We start from the raw sequence: 19,386 nt of genomic DNA on the forward strand, positions 1-19,386 counted from the left end.
GACAGGACATAAATTTCAAATTCACTGTCTATTTCTTCTCAGAGTTGTCCTGACATCATCATCAAGAACAGTCTTAACTTCCTTAAACAGGCTTTTTGAAGAATCAGAACTTTAAAAATGAACACTGTGGTTAGCAAGAGATTCAGTATATTTATTTCTAATTGCTAATAATAAATTTATGTAGTAAAATGTAAATTGGTTTTTAAGATACTAATTTTCTAATCAGGAAAAATGTTAAGATAAATAAGGATCATTTGGAAATAAATGTTTGAACTAGAACAGAATCTCTTTATTCAAAATGCTTACATGTTCCCAGTGATGATTGTGGAATAAGAATACTGCTATCAAGTATCAGTACAAAACTTCTTTTAACAAGTGCTGTTGTAGGGTAATGATAGTCTACTTTTTCACCTGGAAATGTGCCAGGAAGCTCATAGATTTAACAGTATGCAAGGTCCTTTGATTATTCTAAGTTGTTTTCCCACTGCTATTAAAATATGTAAGAACTAAAAATAATAGTAGACAAATTTGAGAGATGTTACCTTTTGATATATTGAAAGAAGATCTTGTCAGTTTTTCTGTCCTGTGTGTTGTTGAGGACAGAATTTTTTTATGAGAATTTATATTTAAAATAAAGCTGAAAGATTATACAGATGATTTTATTCAACAATTACATTTATACACAGCTTTTCTAGAATGTATGTATTGCATAAAACAAAATGTAACTGTAGCCAACTATTTAAAATATTAGTCTAGACAAAAATTTATACTTCCTGATTTTAGTTGTGTTCTTCCCCCTAGATAACCAACTTATTTTCTTCAGACTTTGTAGTAGCAAGTCTGAAATACTTTGAAAAGGAAAACTCCTTGTAGTTCATTACTGCATAAAGACTTGAAGCCTTTATTTTGTGGGGATGTTTTTCTGTGTTTCTCTTTTGTTTTTTGTTTGTTTGTTTGTTTTTAAGAGTACAGAAAAATAGAAACTGCTAGAAGTTTGGGGACTTTGGGGGTTTTTTTCTTCTTTGACACATTTCCTGGTTTCTAGTTGGCAGCTGAAATAGTTACTCTAACCTCAGACTTTCTTTGATTTCACTTATTTATAAATTTCCATGGGTTATTTTGTGACTAGTTATTCCTTTACAATTAAGGTTTGGGATGTGTGCATACCAGTACCTTTTTTTTTTTTTTAAGATTTTATTTATTTTTAGAGAGAGGGGAATGGAGGGAGAGAGGAATAGAAACATCAATGTGTGGTTGCCTCTCATGCACCCCCTACTGGGCTCCAGCCAGGACTCAGTACTTTTTTAAAAATATCATTTACTAGTTTTTTGTGACCTTTTTAAAAATTTTATATTTACCAAATGTTAATTTTGTACAGGGTGCTTTGTTGAGGGGTTTTCATAGATAAATAATGCCAAATCTCTGCTGCCATTCGTCCACAATCTCATAATAGATTGAACTTTTTGATAAATTAGCCATAACTGTAAAATATTTATGCCTGTCTCCAATATTGCTACTTACTAACATGTTTATTAGTGTTAGTAACTAATGGTTACTAACTACTAACGAAAAACGGTAAAACAATATCAAAGGCATTTCTGAAATATACCAATTGAGAGGAAACAGAAAACGTATTTGAATGTTTCTCAATGAACAAAAATAGTTTTGAAAATAGTATAAAACTTATGTCAAAGAAACAAAGACAAATATAACTTCTATATTTAAATTTTGAGGCACTGACATTTATTAATCTAATCTTCGTCTTTTTTAATAATTATTTTAGCCCTGGCTGGTGTGGCTCAGTGGATTGAGTACCCGCCTGCAAACCAAAGAGTCACGGGTTCAATTCCCAATCAGGGCATATGCCTGCATTGCAGGCCAGGTCCCCAGTAGGAGGCATTTGAGAGGCAACCACACATTGATATTTCTATCCCTGTCTCCCTCCATTCCCTTCTTTCTAAAAATAAATACAAGGGTTGATATGCCTTTCATATTTCTTCAGGGTATGCCAAGATCTGGCTGAGACTGATGAAAAGAGAACAGGGTTGAAGGCATCATACATTCATAAAATAGAAGTGATCTTGAAAACTGTGGGTAGGCATAAAGACTTTCATAGGTGAAAATTTAATAAAAATAATAGATGGTGGTGGCAATTTTTAAAGTGATTCGTTATCCCTAAATGATTCTAATTTAAAATGAAGCTAGCAAAACCATGTTTTTGGTCTTTGTAATTTGAATCTTTTGGCCAAATCAAATAGGCACCACTATATGAAATTCCATAGAACAATATAGTTTTTTTAAGTAGAAAATAATTTTATCATCTACTTTAATACCTGTTTGTGTGTTCTTTATTGTGCAGAAATAACTTGTTTCACTGTGTTCATTGGTATAATGTGTTCTTTGTCTCTTACCTATGTATTTAAGCAACTAAACTCAGCTCGCCTTGAAGGAGATAACATTATGGTAAATTTCTCTTACATGCTCAACTTCCTGCATGTAAAATGGCTAAAGGTTTGTTGGCCTACTGTGTTTTCTATGTCTTGAATAAAGTGCCTTCTCTTGCTATTATCTGCATGTAAAGGTCTAAAATATTCATAGCCATGTATCATTCATTAGTTTAACAAAACATATAGGGAATACCAGCCGAAGTAATATGGGAACTAAAAGAAAAGAAAGTATGTGTTTTCTGAAATTTGTGTAACTGACAAATTCAGCTATGCCAAATTCAGATATTAGAATCTGAGTTTACACATTAATTTATCATGCCTTTTATACACAACAAAAGATGTTAATTTAGCTGGCACTTTTTATGTTCACTTTAGCAAAGAAAATTAACAAAATTTACTTCACGTTGAGAAAGGTGTAAGATATACAGATTTATTTTGTTTTTCAGTGTCTTTGATGTTCCCTTAACTTTCACCCAAAGTCAACTTAGAATTAATTTCTCTTGCAATTCCAGGTCAAGACAAACCCCAGTAGGTTAGGTATTTCTGTACTGGCCAGCCCCATTCCCCATAGAGTGCCAGTTCACTTAAGGAAGTTGCAGAATAGTGATAACCTTGGGCAAGAGCTGAGAGTGAGAATTGTTATATAGTATCCAATGTATATATATTAGGCTCGATTTGAGGAAATTTTAGGGATGTTACGAACTTTTCATTTTTTTAACAAAACAGAAATATGAAAAATCTGAACATTGCCGGAATCTTATAAATGTTAGTTAGCCAATAAAGATTTATGAGTATTTGGTATTATACTCCTAGATACAGTACATACATAGAAGTGGCTTGGAAACTGCAGTGTAGTTAATAATAAATTGGCCATTAACTGACTGCCTTTAGGCCTAATATTAACATTGAACTAAAAGCGGTGGGGGTTGGGAGGAGAATCTGTGAAGTCCTGGCTAAATGAGGGCTTTCCTTAGATAGCAAGAGAATGCATTCATTTATTTCCATTGTCCTATCTCTAGGTTAAATTAAAAATGTAGGACTATTTCTTCCAGTCATTTGTAACTTAGTATATAAATCATACGTTTTCTTCTGTAAAAATATCCTAAACAATTAGCAAGACTGTTTCATTTATTAGGTATGTGTTTTATTACTGATATCATTAATTTATAGTAAGATGTATTTAATTCTGATAATTTTAAATTTATTACATCTCTAGTTTATTGCCCCCATCCCCTGCCCCAATAGCTGTGTCGGTGTTCAATGTCCATTTATCCTTGCTTTATTTTAATTTCTTGAAGTTCTAGAATTTTAAGCCTAAATGAGGAGTTACAAATCATATGGTTTAAACTTCTCATTTTACAGATAACTACAACTAATAGGGGTTAGATATTCCCTATTTTAGAAAACTGTTATTCTTACTAACTTAAATAATTGATATAAGATTCAAAAATTCATAGTATTCATATATATGAAGGCATACTTTTACAACATATTAAGTTGTTCTAATTTAGTTACTACTGTATTTAATCTGCTAGCGTGATTCTGGAAAAGAGTATACCATTTGAATTTTAAAATTTACATTTTTCTATATTAAGTTGTAGAAAATGTTAAATTCCAACTTTCTTTCATTCTGTATATTTCTCTCTAACTTTTAATGCTGGCTAGATTTGGGCAGAGGAAGTGACAAAAGTAAGTAAATTGTTAAATGCAGAATTATGAAACAAGAACTTAATTGTCATTCATTCAGAAAATATTGGTCAGTAACTATGGGGCCAGTCACAGTCTTTGTTACTATATCTTACAAAATCTGAAAATGATTATGAAACACTCAGGTCCACAGAGCAATAATAGAACAATGCTGCAGAGATATCGTTTGCACGCACTATTGATACCTGTTATATTAAGTGCCTTGCCAGAAGACAGTTTAAATACCTGGTTTATTTGTATGGCAATTATGTATAATATAGTTAACACCATGTTCTCTGTCTTCAGAAAATTGAATGTCATATGTCACAGAAATGAGTTGTCTAGGTAACTAAAGCTTGTTCTCCTAGCACCAAAGCTATTTTTTCTGACATTTTAGTTGAAAACATTTGTAAAAAAGTACTTTACTGTTTCATTAAATACAGGATAACATATATTTAATTTTACTTACAGTTGGGGTCTTTATTGTGAATGTCCATTATGTGTAAAAATTGGATCTGTTGTTTGGTTTTGAAGTATGTTATCTTCTCCCTCAGTGTCATATTGTCACTTTAACTTTTTTCTTTAATTATATTTTGTGGATAATGCTATTATGGAAGTCCTGATTGTTTCCTCCTTTGCCCCCCTCCACACAGCACACCCTACTCCCTCAGGCAATCCCCACACCATTGCTTATGTCCATGGGTCATGGGTTGGCTACTCCATTTCCTGTACTGTATCTCCAAGGCTATTCTGTAACAAATACCTATTTGTATTTCTTAATCCCCTCACCTACCCCCTCCCATCTGGCAACCATCAAAATGCTTTCTGTATCCATGATTCTGTCTCTATTCCTCTTGTTTGCCTAGTTTATTTTTTAGATTCAGCTGTTGACAGATATGTATTTATTGCCATTTTATTTTTCATAGTTCTTTTTCTTGACTAAGTCCTTTTAACACTTTATATAATAATGGTTTGGTGATGATGAACTCTGTTAATTTTTTCTTGTCTAGGAAGCTCTTTATCGGCCCTTTGATTCTAAATGATAGCTTTATTGGGTAGAGCAATCTTGTCTGTAGGTAGGTCCCTGCTTTTCATGACTTTGAATATTTCTTGCCAATACCTTGTAGCCTTCAAAGTTTCTTTTGAGAAACCAGCTGACAGTTTTATGGGAACTCCCCTGTAGGTAACTAACTGCTTTTCTCTTGATGCTTTTAAGATTCTCTTTTATCTTTAACCTTTGGCATTTTGATTATGATGTGTCTTGGAGTGGGCCTCTTTGCATCTGTCTTGTTTGGGACTCTGCTTCCTAGATGTGTGTGTCTATTTTCTTCATCATATATTGGGGGGAGGGGTTCCTTCATTATTTTTTCAAATAGATTTCCAGTTTCTTGTTCTTTCTCTTCTCCTTCTGACACCCCTGTGATGCTAATGTTCGAATGCTTGAAGTAGTCCCAGAGGCTACTTACACTATCTTCATTTTTTTGGATTCTTTTTTCTTCTTCTTGTTCTGATTGGTGTTTTTTGCTTCCTTATGTTCCAAATCATTGATTTGGTTCTCAACTCCATCCACTCTACTGTTGTTTCCCTGTAAATTGTTCTTTATTTCAATTAGTGTATCCTTCATTTCTGACTGGATCTTTTTTACGCTGAAGAGGTTCTCACTAAGTTCCTCAAGCATCCTTATAACCAGTGTTTTGAACTCTGCATCTGATAGATTGCTTATCTCCACTTTGTTTAGCTCTTTCTCTGGAGTTTTGACCTGTTCTTTCACTTGGGCCATGTTTCTTTGTTTCCTTGTTTTGGCAGCCTCCCTGTGTTTGTTTCTATGTATTAGGCAGAGCTGCTTTTACTGCATATCTTGGTAGTGTGGCCTAATGTAGTAGGTGTCCTGCAGGGTCCAGTGGCACAGCTTCCACTATCACCCAAGCTGGGTACTCGAGGTGCACCCTTCATGTGGGCTGAGTACACCTTGCTCTTACAGTTAAGCCTTGATTGCTGTTAGCAGGTCAGTGGGAGGAAATTACTCAGGCCAGTGAGATGCAAGGACTGGCTGTGACCGCTGACTACCAACTTGGTCCTCCATGGAGGATCAGCTGTGCAAAAGGGAAGGGTGGCACTCCAGTGTAGTCTGTAGCTACTAGGTGCTCCACTGCGTGTGCAGGCTCTGGGATTTCCCAGCTGGTACAGGCCAAGGTCAGCCTCTACCTGTGTTTTGCCCGGGGCTACTTTGCCTGAGCTATAAAGCAGTCTGAGATGGCTGCTATTTGTGCTGGGCTTGGAGATTCCTAGGCAAAGCCAAGCTGTGAATCTAGGCTGGCTGCTGCTAGTGCCAAGTGTGGAGCCACCTAGCAAGAGGCACAGGGGCTAGGGGCTTACTGAGGCCATCTGTTGCTTGTTCGATAGGTGTAAGAAGTTGTGAAGCATGAATGAAGACCAGCGATCCATATGGAAAAGTCAGTTAACAGTTTGCATGGGCCCATAAGTTGGGTGGGACAGAGTCTCAGGGGATCACCAGGGTTGGGCAAACAGTGTTAGTTAGCCAAGGTGATGGATGGCACCTGCCTTCTGGCTCTGTGGCTCTCAGGGGACAGGGCTCAGGAAAGGGACAATGGCCTCTGCCCACCTTTCTATCTGGGAGAAAGCTGTCCCCTCAGCTCACACAAGACATTGGTTGCCAGACATTTTGGTTCCTCCCTGTATGCCACTGGTGCCTTTCAAGCTGCTACCCCAGTGCTGGAGCTCAAGGGGAGCAAGTCTGAGTAAGTCCATGTGTGGGTTCTTTAAGGGGAGCTGCTTGGGACTCCAGAAATTTCTTACACCAATTCAGTCTCCACTGGTTTTTGCAGCCAGAAGTTACGGGAGCCTCCCTTTCTGGCACTGGAACCCTGGGCTGGGGGGTCTGGTGTGGGGCTGGGATTTTTCGCTCCCAAGATATTCCTCCCAAATTTTTATCTACCACATGTGGATGTGGGACCAGCCTGTTTCACATCTCCAGCCCTCCTACCTGTCTGGATGAATGTGGTTTCTTTAATTCTGTGCTTGTCAGACTTTCATTAACTCAGTTTCTGATGATTCTGCGCGATGCTTATTCTGTATTTTAGTTGTAATTTTGATGTGGTCATGTAGGAGACGAGCCACTTTTACCTATGCCGCCATCTTGACTGGAAGTAGACTGCTCTCAAACTGTCACTTTTAGAAGCTGTCCATATGACTGCTACTAGCCTGTGTTACCATTTTTAATCTTTTTGGGCTGGGAAATCAAGTAACTAAGCAAGAATTTAATTAATAAATTATGACTTTAGTGCACAATTTTTTCAAATGCCATTGGAAGTCTTCTGAAGCATTTTTCATTTCTTTTTATGTTCAGGCCTACCAAAATCTGACCTCAGATGAAATATACTGGCGATTGAGGCCAGGTGGTAATTGTGGCTCCTCACTTTTAATAGCTTTATACACTTTAATTTTGTATTTCACTTTGTAGGATCACTGACTATACAGTCTGTTCCGTGCATAGGTTATGAAGCTGTTGATTCTGTGACTTGGAAATCCAATGTGAAATTCTTGACTTAATGCTCTCCTCCCCCTTCATAAAATCCATTCATCAATTTAGTTATAGTTTCACTCTGGCCTATGATTTCTTCCTGAACTTCTAGCATGAAAAGATGGCAGAGTAGTAACATAGATAAGAAAACAGGTTAACAAGAAAACCAGGGTCTCTTCTACTTTGGTTAGCATGCAGGTATACCAAAAAAATTCTGATTTGATTCTGCAGTCTCCACAAGTTTGGGAAATATTTAATATAATGGGAAGAAATTCATGAAACAAATATTTATATTACTTACATATGTAAGTATGAAAGGAACTTAAAAAATATATCAAAATTGATTTGGGCGGTTTTCTCCTTTATAACAAAAGTGAGATTTTATAACAATTTCACTTTTGTTATAATTTTAAAATGTTTAATTCTAAAAATTTATATTTCTGGAATATTTCAAGATTTAAGCCCTTAGGAAAAAGTAAGTAACATTGACCAAGTTTGTCACAGCAAGGGTATGATGTAAATTTAAATTTCTAGCTGATATCACAAACAGATTCTTGCCCTTTTCCCAATTTGCCTCTTAAAAGAACTCTTCTTGCTTTTTTTAATCCAAGCTATGGTATCATATACTCTAGATCAGTTAGCCCCGTAGTAGTAAATCGAAGCATTAGGTCTTTTCCCTAGAACTCTACATCTAAATTGTAGAATTTAAAATAGGGAATGAGATCTTCTGGAGGACAGAATAAAAACCCTTTAAATTTATTCTCTTTCTTTTAACCCTCTTTACCTGTCTGATATGGATCATTTTCTTCCTAGGTAAATTGATTACACCAAACCTAATTTAAATTAACCTCAGCCTCTCCGATTAATTATTTATGACGAATTATGTGTCGAAGTAGAAATGATTTGGAACTTTCATCTGTTTGCAGCTACCTGAAACTTGTTTAAAAAGAAATGAGATTCTTTTCCTTGCTGTCATTTACCTTTTCTAAATATAAAGTCTGGATGAATGACTTCTGAATGCTACTAAAGAATGACTTCCTAGGTTTTGTAACATAGTGCCTTTCTTCATAATTAAATAATTAAATTTTGCTCAAACATGGAAGACTGATCTCTTGTCCTTAAGATCATTTTATATTTAGGGTTTTAGCTTTGAAACATTATTTCCACCTCAGACTCAAGCTTCTGGGTTACTTGTAGTCTGCTACCCAGCAACCTTGCTTATAATACCTTATACAGAAATATTAGCCATTTAGTAAGCTTTTCTGCCCTTACTATTAAAAGCTATTAAAATCAAGTGATACACGCACAATCACAGATCTACATAGAACTCACCTCATTTATCTCATGTGGGTTTGTTATGGTTACTTCTGTTAATCAAAACTTTTTTTGCGTTCAAGCAAGCAGAACAGTAAATAGTACAAATGTAACCCTGAAGTGGTTGGTTTTCCTTAACATTTCCTTAGGGAAAACATTGATTATTTTTCTTCTTCTGGGACTTTTTTCCACTTCTGACTAGCTGCCAGATGAAGCTTACTTCAGCCCAGTTATCAAAGCATCATGTATTCATTCTGGTTTTGGTCAAATTAAGTTTAACACTTATTGAGTAATATAAGTTTATAAATCCAATCTAGTCGTCAATTCTTATTCCCCTCTGCCTGGTCTGTTGCCATTGATATGAGTAATTATAGCAACTGATTATCTAATTTGCTGCTACTTTCTGTTGACTGGTTCACTAAGTTAATTATTGTCACCAAGGGTGAAGGAAAGGGAGATGGGGAGTGAAGGAAAAAGTTCAGTCCTTGTTTTTATACTTAAATATTGTCATTATTTGGTTGGGAATGGGAAGCTATTTTTTCTGGAGAGGTAGAAAATAATCATTATAATGACATTAGCAATAATGATTCCCAAGGAGAGAAAGCTAACTGTTTTGAGTGACATCCTCACTTATTACCAATCAACTCTTGCTAAAGGTCTGAGAAGATGGTTTTTGTGAGTATTTACTGTCTTTACATCATGCTGATTTTTTAGTGAACTGTTTTGTCCCATCACGAAACCTTTATTAACAGTGAAAGCTAGTAGTGTACTATTATATACACACCTCTTTCCAGCTCCGAGTTTAGGGACTTTACTTTGGTAGGAGTATTTTCCCGTGGAAACCAAAACATTAGTGCCATTTTTCCCTAGAAAGCCAGTTTACTTCAGCACACCACTGATTAAAGGTCACCTAAAACTTGGCAGAAAAACCCTAGTGTATCTTACGGATAATATTTCTGCTTAAAACATATTTCATGCAAAGTATGGCAAAAAACTAAAAAGAAAGACATTTATGTAGAAAAAAGAATGCTTTGAAGGATCCTAAAAACCGTATTTCTAGAAACAAATGTACATTTGGTAACTAAACACAAAAAGTTAAATCCTGTAATTTCAGTCTGAAGTAGTTCTTTGAGATTAAAGGCTGTCATTAACTTCAAAGTAAATAACTATAGTAATAATTGAGAACTTTTGGAAATACATTGATTGTCTCACAGTAGTTTTTCTAGGCATTTATGTGCATGTCTTTAAGCTTTGCCATTACTAGTCTTTTGAGTCCAGTACTGGTAAGGAATCAGTTCTCTCTAGGCTGAGTAATACAGAAAAACTGAGGTCTAGAAACCAGGGACCACTTTAGATACAAAGCACAATCAGGGAATTGCCAGAGTATCTTTTGGGGTTTGTTGGGGGGATTTTTTTAACAGTGTTCACAAATGTATGTAAAATGGACTAAATCCTCTAATTGGGGTTCTAAAACTATGTTCCAATTTCAGTCTGAACAGGAATTAAGAATAACTCAAAGTGAATTCGATCGTCAGGCAGAGATTACCAGGCTCCTGCTCGAGGGAATCAGTAGTACGCACGTGAGTGTTCATTTATTGGAAATTTATTGGGAACAAAAGACTTTAATAGCCCTAAGGCATTTGGGGGAAGAAAACCTGAATTTCCTTTGTAGTCATTTATCAGAGAAATTTAAACTGTGATACTTTTTATGATATATAAAGAAATATTTTAAATTTTTGCTTATACTTCATCACCTAGTTCTCTCACCATAATCAACCAATTGGTGGTGGTTGTTGGCTAAACTGTTTGTTATTACACTGTTGACCAAGGTTGATCTTAATAAGTCTAGTAGTAACTTACTAAGTAGCAATTCTCCTTGATTGCAGTGTTGTATTCTGTTTCCCCTTATGACTTCCCACTTTAAATAGATTATAAAGCTAAAAAGTGACTGTTTCTTTCCTTTACAGGCCCATCACCTCCGCTGTCTGAATGACTTTGTAGAAGCCCAGATGACTTACTATGCACAGTGTTACCAATACATGCTAGACCTCCAGAAGCAACTGGGAAGGTAGTAATTTCCTTTCACACATGAAATTCCTGATAGAAGAAATTCAGATTTTTGCATATAACCTAATAATAGAAGTGAAGATTAGAAAAATTAAAGGCTTTTATTAGCTTGCTTAAAATCAGATTTGTAAAAAGAAAGTATCAGATTTCTGAGGTTACAAAAACATTTTGAGCTCTTCTGGTACAGAAGAATGTTAACAGGGATGAGAAGATAATTTAAGTGAATACCTTTTTAGTGTTACAGAAAGAAAGCTTTAAAAGTGCTTGAAGTTCACTTTTCTCTTGAATATCTTTGCATTTGGTTGAGGAAAATAAAGTAAATCAACACATAGCTGTCCCTAGAGATAAATTTGTACTTATTCATTACTCACTTGTTCACTGTTTTTTAAAAAGGGATTTTAGAATATAGTGTAAGACCTCAAGTCCATTGATGTTACTACTTTGAGTGTCATAATGTACTTTAACACAAGATGATAGAATGTAAAGCATACAGCTCATTCACTCATTCATTCAAATATTTATTAAATACCTGCCAAATATTTACTCAGTATTTAAAGTTCAAATATTGAACTATTCTATATCAGCAAAACTTGGCCAAAAAATGTTTAAATTGCTTATTACCTTTATGCAGCTCCTCATATTATAAGCTGACACTGGAAATACAATGATGTATAGGCCAAATGCAGTCTCTGCTCTCATAACACAGGACACGGGTGGGCAGGCCGTGTGATAAGTGGCAAGGTAAAAGTGCAGGTTACTGTGAGGGACATCTAACTGTGATTCAGGTGGTCCTAGCAAAGTTTCACAGATGAAATTATTTTAGTAGGAATAACCTAGATGAACACAGGGACAGGGATGTACAAGGAGGGGACCCAAAAACCCTGGAATTTATTTATTAAAAATTGTGTATTTACTTTACATGTTTAAACTTCAGTCACCTTCAATGGACTCTCCATTTGATGCAATACACCTATGAAGACATTTTTTTCCACAGCTCCAAACAGTTTTTGAACTCATTAATTTTGATGCCTTTTAGTGCTTTTGTAGTTTTTTGTTTCACCTATTCCACATTAGCAAAACATTTTTTTTTTGAGGACATTTTTCATCCAGGGAAACAAAATAAAAGTTGCTTGGGGTGAGATCGGGTGAATGTGGAGGGTAGGGTATGGGCGTTACACCATTTTTGATCAAAAACTGCTGAACACTCAGCATGGTGTGAGCCGGTGCACTTATAAATCACCCATCATGAAATGGGCAAACACATTGAGTCTTCAAACAGTTTCTCAGAACAACACCAGCTGGTACACTAATAACAGAAGGGTTCCTACAACACTCATCTAGCAGGGGAAGCCTGTACCTCAAGGGCCAGCCTCCAGAAGATAATTGCAGGGTTATTTGGATCCCCCTCATATATTCCAGGTGAAGGAAGAATACAAGGTGGGGCAAAAGTAGGTTTACAATCATTCACATGGAAAACTAACACAATAATTAATAGTACAAGAATAAACTTTTACGTATGTATGAACTCAAAACTGTATGTGTGAAAGGGGCAGAGGAAAGAGTGTGGCAAGTTCAGGGAACAAACAGTAGTTTATTCTGGTTGAAGCATAATACTCTAGTTAAGAATGGGATGAGGCTGAAAAAGTGAATGAAGGAGGGCCATGCCATGAATGCCCTTTAAACTAGGTAATGTAATGAGTTTCAGATTTATATAGTGAGGAACTATGAAAGCGGGGGAATGATGTGTAACATTTAAAGGAGGAATATCAAGAGAAGATATTTCAAGGAATTAGGCAAAAAATGCCCTTATAATTTTGGTGTTCTTTTCTGCATATTAATATTTCAAAACTAGACTTAGAACAAAATCAGGCATGTTTACAAAATCCATTTTTAGATCTTAAATATGAGTTGTAGCCTAATACCAGTAGTTATTCTAATAGGATTTAGAGAAGGATTTACGCTTCTATTGAATCTGAAGTTTTGTTAGTGGTATTAATATCTGAAAGCAGAATACCACTTTCTTCCCCACATCATTACAATTATTTTAAGCCCAAGATGCTTTAGTACTTCCTTTTCACTTTGTGCTAATAGCCTGGGAGTGTGGCAGAGGGGTTGCTGTTGTTAACATTCACACTTGCTTTCTGCACATAAGCCACACAAATGCTTGGAACTCAGCCATTCAAACAAAATCTGTTACTGCTGCACTTTAGGATAAGCTCAAACATTACAAAGTGAAACTAGTGCTGCTATTCTAGGAAATAATGTCTAGCCTGTCTTTCTGCCCTTAAAGAATTATATTCCTGGTAATGACTAATAATAGAGAGTGGGAGAAATTTTAGGTCTTTAATTTGTTGCAGGTTATGCTTTTTAAGACAGTATAGAGAAATATTCAAATGCAGAACTTGAAAATCATCCAGATCCACACTTATTTCTGAAGAGTAGAACCATGTTATCATGCCAGTGACTCTGACAGCAGGGTTAGTAGTAAGTGCGTAACAGCAATCACTTACTAAGGGCTTTTCTTAGACACCTCATATGAAATAATGTCGAAATCCTCACACCAATGAGGTAGGTATTGTTATTACCCACATTTTACAGAGGAGAAAACAAACACGAGTCAAAAGAATGTATATTGTATACATTCTTTTAAAATAAATGTATATTAGTATACATTTTACAGTATATTATTATACTGTAAATAATATACAGTAAATGTATATTATTTTTAATAATTGGGGAGTTTTTAACATATCAGGTTACACCAGGAAGTCTGCAGTTTTTTTTAATGTTTCAGTAAAAGTTCTTAGAAGGTTAAAATGGCCTTTCAGGTTTTTTGTTTGGTTAGTTGGTTGGTATTTGTTTTTACCATAGATTCCCCAAAATTGACATAGGTAGACCTTAGCAGCTAAACAAAGGCTAAGGATACTAATAAATTTGGTTAGAGACTTTAAAAACCCCTCTTGTGGGGAGAGAAGGCTCTTCTTTTTAATCTTCAGAAATGTGTATATTTCATCACTGCTGAGGACTGAGTTCACTCAGGAAGGGATGCTGGGAAATGTGTTCTTTAGAGTGAAATCTGAAGTAGAATTTAATTCTTTTTATCATTAGAACATTTTTATCTATCAGAGAAACGTTTGCTTTAATTTTTAAAAATGTATTATTCTAAGTGTAATGGGTATAATGTAAACCAAACAGACCAAATCCCTGCCTTCGTAGAACCTAATTTTATTTGTGGGTAGAGGGGAGTAGAAAATCAGTGTATACGTGAATTATATAGTAATATTAGGAGGTGATAAATCCTGTAGGGAAAATACAGCAGGGGAGTGCCTTGGTTAGGGTTAGAGGTTTGCAGTAGTCAGAGAAGACACGAAGAAGCTGTAAGAAAACAAAGTGCACAGACATCTGAGAGAAGATGCTTCAGGAGGGGTACAGCAAGTACACAAACCCTGAAGCAGGAATATAGCTGGTATGTCCAACAGCAAGGAGGGCTCAGCTGGAAATGAATCGAGATATGGAGCTGAAAAATATAGGGCTTTGGAAGCCACTGTTTGGACTTTGGCCTTTACTCAGAGATGAGGATCCTTTGGAGAGTTTTGAGCTCAGGAGTGACATGATTTGATTTTAGCCTCTTACAGGATCATTCTTGCCACCATGGTAAGGATAGATGTTAGAGGGCAGGGTAGAAGCTGGCAGACCTGTTGGGAACCTTTGGAATGATTTAGTCACTCAGGAGGTGATGGTGGCTCGGGTCAGTGTGATTGTGGTCACTGTGGTGGAAGTAGTCAAACCCTGGTTGTGTATTTTAAAGTAAGTAGAGCTGGCAGGATTTGTTGACAGAGTTCATGTGTGTGAGGCTTAGCAGAGTCACGAATTACTGCGAGAAGGGTAAGCTGGACAGCACTTTGCATTAAAATATTAATATCTGTAAATCTGCATTCACAGTGGAGGTTGGTAGAAAGTAAATACTGCCATCAAGTGGTGGTATTCAGGAGCTTTGGTCACTTGGAAATAAGTAATTAGCCATTTCCTTTTCAACAGTTTTCCATCCAATTATCATTGTAACAACAATCAGACTTCTGTGGCACCTGTACCATCTGCTTCATCAAATGTGATTGGGTCCTCTGCCTTGACTTCAACAAGTGGCCTAGTAATGACCTCTCCTTCCAACCTTATTGACCTTAAGGAGGGCAGCGGCAGCAGGAAGGCCAGGGTGCTGTATGATTATGATGCTGCGAACAGCAGTGAATTATCACTTCTGGCAGATGAGGTGAGTAATGTGGGTGTAAGAAGAAAGTTGTGTCTAGATTGACATACCTTCTAGTGTCATAACAAAATGCAAATTCCTTGTTACTTATTGGAAGTAGTTTATCATGAATGACCTCATAGACTTCAGATGTTTATAATAACATTTTGTGGGATTTTAACTACTGTTCTTTAATAAAATAGAACAACACAAATATTTTTAAGCTTTTGACAAATAACTGGAAGATTTCTGAAACTGCCTCTAAAATAATCCTTTAACTTTCAGCAAAATTGACAAAATGTTGAAACTTCTTTGATAGTGAATATTTGAATTAAATACAAATCTGATGAGTTTTCTATGTGTTTATTTTTTAACATAGTAACTGGAAATACTTTTGTTTTGTAGGTGATCACTGTGTTCAGTGTCGCTGGGATGGATTCAGACTGGCTGATGGGGGAAAGGGGCAATCAGAAGGGCAGGGTACCAATTACCTACTTAGAGCTGCTCAATTAAGTAGGTGGACTGTGGAAAGGTTATCCATCATGACACCGTATTTATATACAATTAACTCTAAATAAGACAGGTTTAGTATCTTCCATGTTAATGTCTTAAGAGACTGAAAAGAGAATATCAGCCATCAGAAACCGGCTTTCTGCCAATAAACTTGCATGGTAACTATTTCATTACAGAATTTATGTTAGAGCTTTCGTGCCAAGAATGTTTTCTTACAAAGTTCTCTTTCTACTGAGGTTTCACTAATAAGCAGCTTCTACTTTTGAGCCCCAACTTAAAGCAGAACTGTTTTCTACTGAATTTTTCATTAATGGCAAGCTTTTTCTTTTATGTAAAATAAATTTATTGTGAATTGATATCAGTGACTCATTTATTAGGTATAGCCAAAGAATAAAATTAAACTTGTTTTTAACTATTGGTTTCAAAGACTTCTAAGATATAAAACCTCTTTTATGAAGAATATGTTTCTGAATGTGTCCATGAACAGAAATGCCAATATACCATATTTACCTTGTTTTCCAACAGAAATTGAATGATTTCAGTACTGTGTTTTGATGGGTTATTTGGGGGAATTTTTGTTTATTTTATTAAACACTACTGAATGATTTCTTTTAAATTTAAGAACAACTAATGTTTGAAAAGTATTACCATACTTCTGTGGTATGTTTGCAGTAAAGATTCTAAAACACCTGGGACAAGTTCAGTTCACTAAGCGATGTTTTTAAGGTTACTCAGTTGGCACAATTTCGTGCATGACCAGAGCTGGACTCATTAAGAACATACTGTGGTAAAGAGAAGTTGTTCTTATTGAACAACAGATCTTTATAAAAATACAGAATAGTGCAACTCCATTCATCATAGAGTAAATTGTATACAAACAATCCACTTTTGCTTACTCTGAGCCTACTAATAAAATTTTGAAAATTTATTAATGAACTTAGGTTATCTTGATCAGGATCTCTAGTTATGAAACACACACTAGTACAATGATTAGTGACACACTTTGAGTCAGAAAACTGCTATTTGGACCATTGCTATGAATCAGCAGATTGTTTCCATGTTAGGAAACATTCTGTTCCTTGCTGTCAAACATGCTGTATTCATTCATTCATAAGTATTTGTCGAGGTCCAGGTACGATGTTGTCCAACTGGGGATACTACCCTGAAGAAGATGCAAAATCAGTGTTGATGACATGATAGAGGAAATATAGAGGACTGTGTTTGGGACCTTAGGGAGTCACCTAATTCAGGTTGGATGAGTGGGAGATGGTATGGACAGGAAGTGTTTCAGAGGGAAAAAGTTGTGCCAGGCCTAGGGCCAAAAGAGTATAGCACATTCTGACGGCTAAAAGTAGTTCACTCAGTGAGACTTACTGCATGTGAAGTACAAAGATGTAACTCGTGCCTTCAGGGAGTGTTAATGTAGCAAAATGATAAATATTTAACACAAAAGGATATTTGAAAATGGTGTCTAACAGTTCCTAATAAGAGCTTGGTAAACATGTTGATAATTTAGTTCACAGTCCAAACTTTTAACAGTTGTTACCCTTTTATTTCGGTGCCATGACACAAATTCCTCTGCGATTTTATAGTTGTACAAGACACTTTGATTCATACCGTGAATGCCATATTCTTAAACTCAAAAGCTGCTCAGGATAGTTAATTAGCTATTGAACCAAGTGAGCAAAGCTTTTTTCCCCCAGAAAGGAAGTTCTCCAACGGCCTAGCTGTCTTTGCTATATAAGTCCACATATAGGCTTTAAAAAGATCATTGAAAAAAATTCAGGTCAACTTAAACCGGAGTTCTCAGTTAGTTTCATAGGAAGTAGAGTAATGGAGGGGAAAGAGTATGGTTACTGGAATGGAATGGTCCTGGGTTCAGACCCGGTCTTCCTCACATACTGTGCTCATTGAACTTTGGTTCAAATCATGTATAAACTGCAGTTTCCTTATTAGTAAAATGCAGATAATTGTGCCACCTTAAGGTTATTATTATCTTGTATGCTGGGCAATTTTTAGGGAAAGTGTTGGCACATGGTAGAAACATACTCTAAATACCATGTTCCTTTTATTTGCCCTTGTAGCTTCCTGGGCTTCCAAGACTAGGCCTCATTTATGACTGTGCCAGAGGTACCTCTTTTATACACATGGTCTGATCTCTTCCATCCTCCACCCTCTGTAAGTCACACTCAGATCTAGTTTAACCTCACCAGTCAGTGTAAGTTTTTACCAGAAACTTCTCCTTCCCAGTAAGTGAATATTGATCATAGAAATCCAGTAATGTACATTAGCCTTTAATAATATTAAGGTTCAAAGGCCTCTTGTGCCTTTGTCTATCACAAATCTACCCCATGTGAACTTGTTCTTCTGTTTATTGCTTTTTTTATTTTAATGGGGTTGTATGTGAATGGTTTGTTTGTGGGGGGTTGGTTTGTTTTGGTTTTGGCTTATTATATAAAGGCATAGGTTTAATTTTTACTCAGGTAAAGGCCCAAAACTGTTCTTAGGCATGGAAGAAGAGCTTGGGAAGCCTATGAATTCATGGTGCAATTTAGAATTATTTAAATAAACTCTGTGCCTCTGAGCTTGGGTATAGTGTATGCATTTGAAAATTATACATGTGAGTAAGATAAACTTGGAAATAGTTGTAGGCTCTTTTACAAACAGAAAAATAAGTGATTGGATTGTCTCTACATTTGTTCTCAAAGCAGTCTAACCTAAAAGGCCATGGTGTTAAATAGTTTTTTATGGTGCTAATTAGAATTCATGTTGTAGGAGATTAGGTCTCAAAAATGGGAAGGCGCACGTCGCTCTGGGTAACATGAGAAATAAGAACCCTGAATCCAGTAGGTTAGAATCCACCCTCATAGTCTGCTGTTACTTTTCACCAGAACAAACGAACACAATGTGAATGTAGGAGCTGGTGTTGGGAGGACATTTCTGAGATAAACTGTGGGGAAGGTGATGGAGTGTGGGACGGGAAAACGAACAGCTTTGTTGACTTAGGCTCAGCTTAACTCCATGCTTTGTTGACAGGGTTCCTCAAAAATCTTTACTGTACCTCCCAAATGCCTGAAATTCTTAACCATGTTGCCTGGGTGAGGAGCCATAATAGATGGGTGGCTTTGCAATTTGACCTACAGCCCCCTTTGTCTCCATCCCTTCTCCAGATGAGTAAGTAGCTCTTACCTCATGGGACTCAAAAGGGGAGGAGGTATTTTCAAGAGCACACCTGCCCTTTACCCCACATTGTCCTGATTAGAAAGTTGACTCAGTAGGACAGTGGTTCTCAGTGTGAGACCCCAAGACAGGCAATGTTAGCATTACCTAGGAACTTGGTAATGCTAATTCTTATTTCCAAGTACTTTTTCTTTATTTGTACTGATATTTTTGTCTTCAAGGGGCTGTAGAACTAGTCTTAGTTCTTCGTGCAACATTTTTTTTAATCCTCACTCAAGGACAATTTCTTCATTGCTTTTTTTGTAAAGAGAGGAAGGGAGGGGGAGAGAGAAACATCGATGTGTTGCTTCTCGCAAGCTCCCCAACTGGGGATCGAACCTCCGACCTTTTGGTGT

General features: G+C 36.2%; 1 protein-coding gene across 3 annotated transcripts in view; it reads left to right on the forward strand.

Moving 5' to 3' along the window:
• The window catches only part of SH3GLB1 (SH3 domain containing GRB2 like, endophilin B1), a 34,730-nt gene extending 18,563 nt beyond the window's left edge, over positions 1-16,167 (forward strand). The window contains exons 6-11 of one of the 3 annotated variants that reach the window (XM_053920309.2): positions 2,425-2,511; positions 4,113-4,136; positions 10,479-10,568; positions 10,956-11,056; positions 15,094-15,322; positions 15,704-16,167. In XM_053920309.2, coding sequence (XP_053776284.1) covers positions 2,425-2,511; positions 4,113-4,136; positions 10,479-10,568; positions 10,956-11,056; positions 15,094-15,322; positions 15,704-15,811 — 639 coding nt within the window. In that variant the 3' untranslated portion in view covers positions 15,812-16,167. The remainder of the gene's footprint in view (positions 1-2,424; positions 2,512-4,112; positions 4,137-10,478; positions 10,569-10,955; positions 11,057-15,093; positions 15,323-15,703) is intronic. The other 2 variants (XM_053920310.2, XM_053920311.2) reach the window with 2 other exon arrangements.
• The last annotated feature ends 3,219 nt before the right edge of the window (positions 16,168-19,386 follow it).

The sequence above is a fragment of the Desmodus rotundus genome, chromosome 3, assembly GCF_022682495.2.
Source record: "Desmodus rotundus isolate HL8 chromosome 3, HLdesRot8A.1, whole genome shotgun sequence".
Classification (NCBI taxonomy): Eukaryota; Metazoa; Chordata; class Mammalia; order Chiroptera; family Phyllostomidae; genus Desmodus; species Desmodus rotundus.